Raw genomic sequence first — 1,665 nt, 5'->3', positions numbered from 1 at the left:
TGCTCTCTATGTGCTTCTGATGTGGAGACGATAGTCCATATACTCTATGAGTGCCCAGTTGCTCGCCATACATGGGGCAGTGGTGATGTGCTGAATGGAAAATCCGTCATTGAGTTTGTCCAATCAGAGCTATGTAATTCGGACCTGGATAGAGCTTTATTTTTTGTTGCAAGGTTTTGGACCTTGTGGTGAGTGAGAAATGATAAGCTGTGGAATGAGAAGGATTGGTCGATACAAATGATTGTAAGCTAGGTTGAAGCTATGGTCACGTCTTGGAAGCAGGCTTATCTATGTACGCCTAATATGATGCAAGGTAGTCTTCAATCCCCCAATATTTGGTCACCTCCTCCAGAAGGGAAATTAAAGTGTAATGTTGATGCAGCTTTATTGGAAGACAATGTTGGTTTTGGTGCGGTTATTAGAAACCATGATGGCATATTTGTAGCAGCCTATGCCGGGCATTTGCAATGTGTTCGAGATCCCTACATCGCCGAGACTGTGGCAGTGAAAGAAGCTCTCACCTGGATTAAGAATCGCTCAATGGCTTCTGTTATTTTTGAGTCTGACTGTTTAAATTTTTGCTCTTCTTTTAATTCCTCGTCTGTGGGCTTTTCTCATGTTGGTTTACTTTTAAAGCAATGCCCCGTTTGATTGCTAGAGACATTGAGGACGTTGTTGTCCGCCATGTCAGAAGGTCAACTAATCATGTAGCTCATGTGCTTGCACAGGCGACTGATCATCCAGCTGTCCTTGGTGTGTGGGATTACATTCCACCTAGTTGTATTTCGGAGTTGGTTCCTTATTAATTTATGAAGTTCTTTGGTTTTCAAAAAAAAAAAATAATAACAACAATAATAATAATAACAACAACAACAACAACAACAATAATAACAACAACAACAACAACAACAACAACAATAATAATAATAATAATAATAATAATAATAATAATTATTATTATTATTATTATTATTATTATTATTATTATTATTATTATTATTATTATTATTTAACAAGGACAAAACTGGAATAATTTAAGGTAATCTAAGATTACCTAAGAAAATGGGGGTAATCACATTAACAAAGCTGGAATTATTCAAGGTAATCTAAGATTACCTAAGAAAATGAAGGTAATCACATTACCTTAAAATATTACCGCCACATCAGCTTTGAGGTAATATAACATTACCAAGTAATCTCATAACTTGAACCAAACAAAGTAATACTACGTATAACATTACCAGACTCAGATTACCTAAACCAAACGCCAGCAAAGCACATTGCCTCGAATATATCAATCAAGAAAAGTACATCAATGGATTGCTTGGTTGAATGTAGTTGTAATTCAATTACAGCCTAATTCTTTAACCATCCGAATTACCGTGTTTGATTGAAGAGAATTACAATTCCAATTGCAATTGATACCCTCCCCAAAGAAATATACATAAAGCATATATACAAAACTTGGAGTCGCAATCTAATATTTTTGCCATGTGGCTAAACAGTGTTCTCGTGTATGGTTAATAGTTTTGGTGGCTGAACAGAATTCGGATTCCCCAATTCCAATCAATCAATAATGTCAAATTGTCAATCCTCAAATCCTACCTTTATTCTTTCATAAATGCTATTTTAATTTCCATTTTAAATTCATCTATTAAATTTTGA

General features: G+C 35.0%; 1 protein-coding gene across 1 annotated transcript; it reads left to right on the top strand.

Annotated features, from left to right (window-relative positions):
• Positions 1-261: 261 nt before the first annotated feature.
• LOC109166807 lies at positions 262-806 on the top strand. The gene is made up of 2 exons (XM_019315685.1): positions 262-568; positions 637-806. Exons 1-2 carry the CDS (start codon positions 262-264, stop codon positions 804-806), a joined length of 477 nt encoding a protein of 158 aa, XP_019171230.1.
• The last annotated feature ends 859 nt before the right edge of the window (positions 807-1,665 follow it).

This window comes from Ipomoea nil, unplaced genomic scaffold (assembly GCF_001879475.1).
Source record: "Ipomoea nil cultivar Tokyo-kokei standard unplaced genomic scaffold, Asagao_1.1 scaffold3105, whole genome shotgun sequence".
NCBI lineage: Eukaryota > Viridiplantae > Streptophyta > Magnoliopsida > Solanales > Convolvulaceae > Ipomoea > Ipomoea nil.
This window is presented reverse-complemented; position numbering and strand designations above follow the sequence as displayed.

What these genes read in the sequence shown, in the direction of transcription:
- LOC109166807 (XM_019315685.1), top strand. Translation starts at nt 262, where the DNA reads ATGGTCACGTCTTGGAAGCAGGCTTATCTATGTACGCCTAATATGATG. An exon ending in TGTTATTTTTGAGTCTGACT is followed by an intron (nt 569 to 636) that starts GTTTAAATTTTT and finishes TTACTTTTAAAG; the next exon opens with CAATGCCCCGTTTGATTGCT.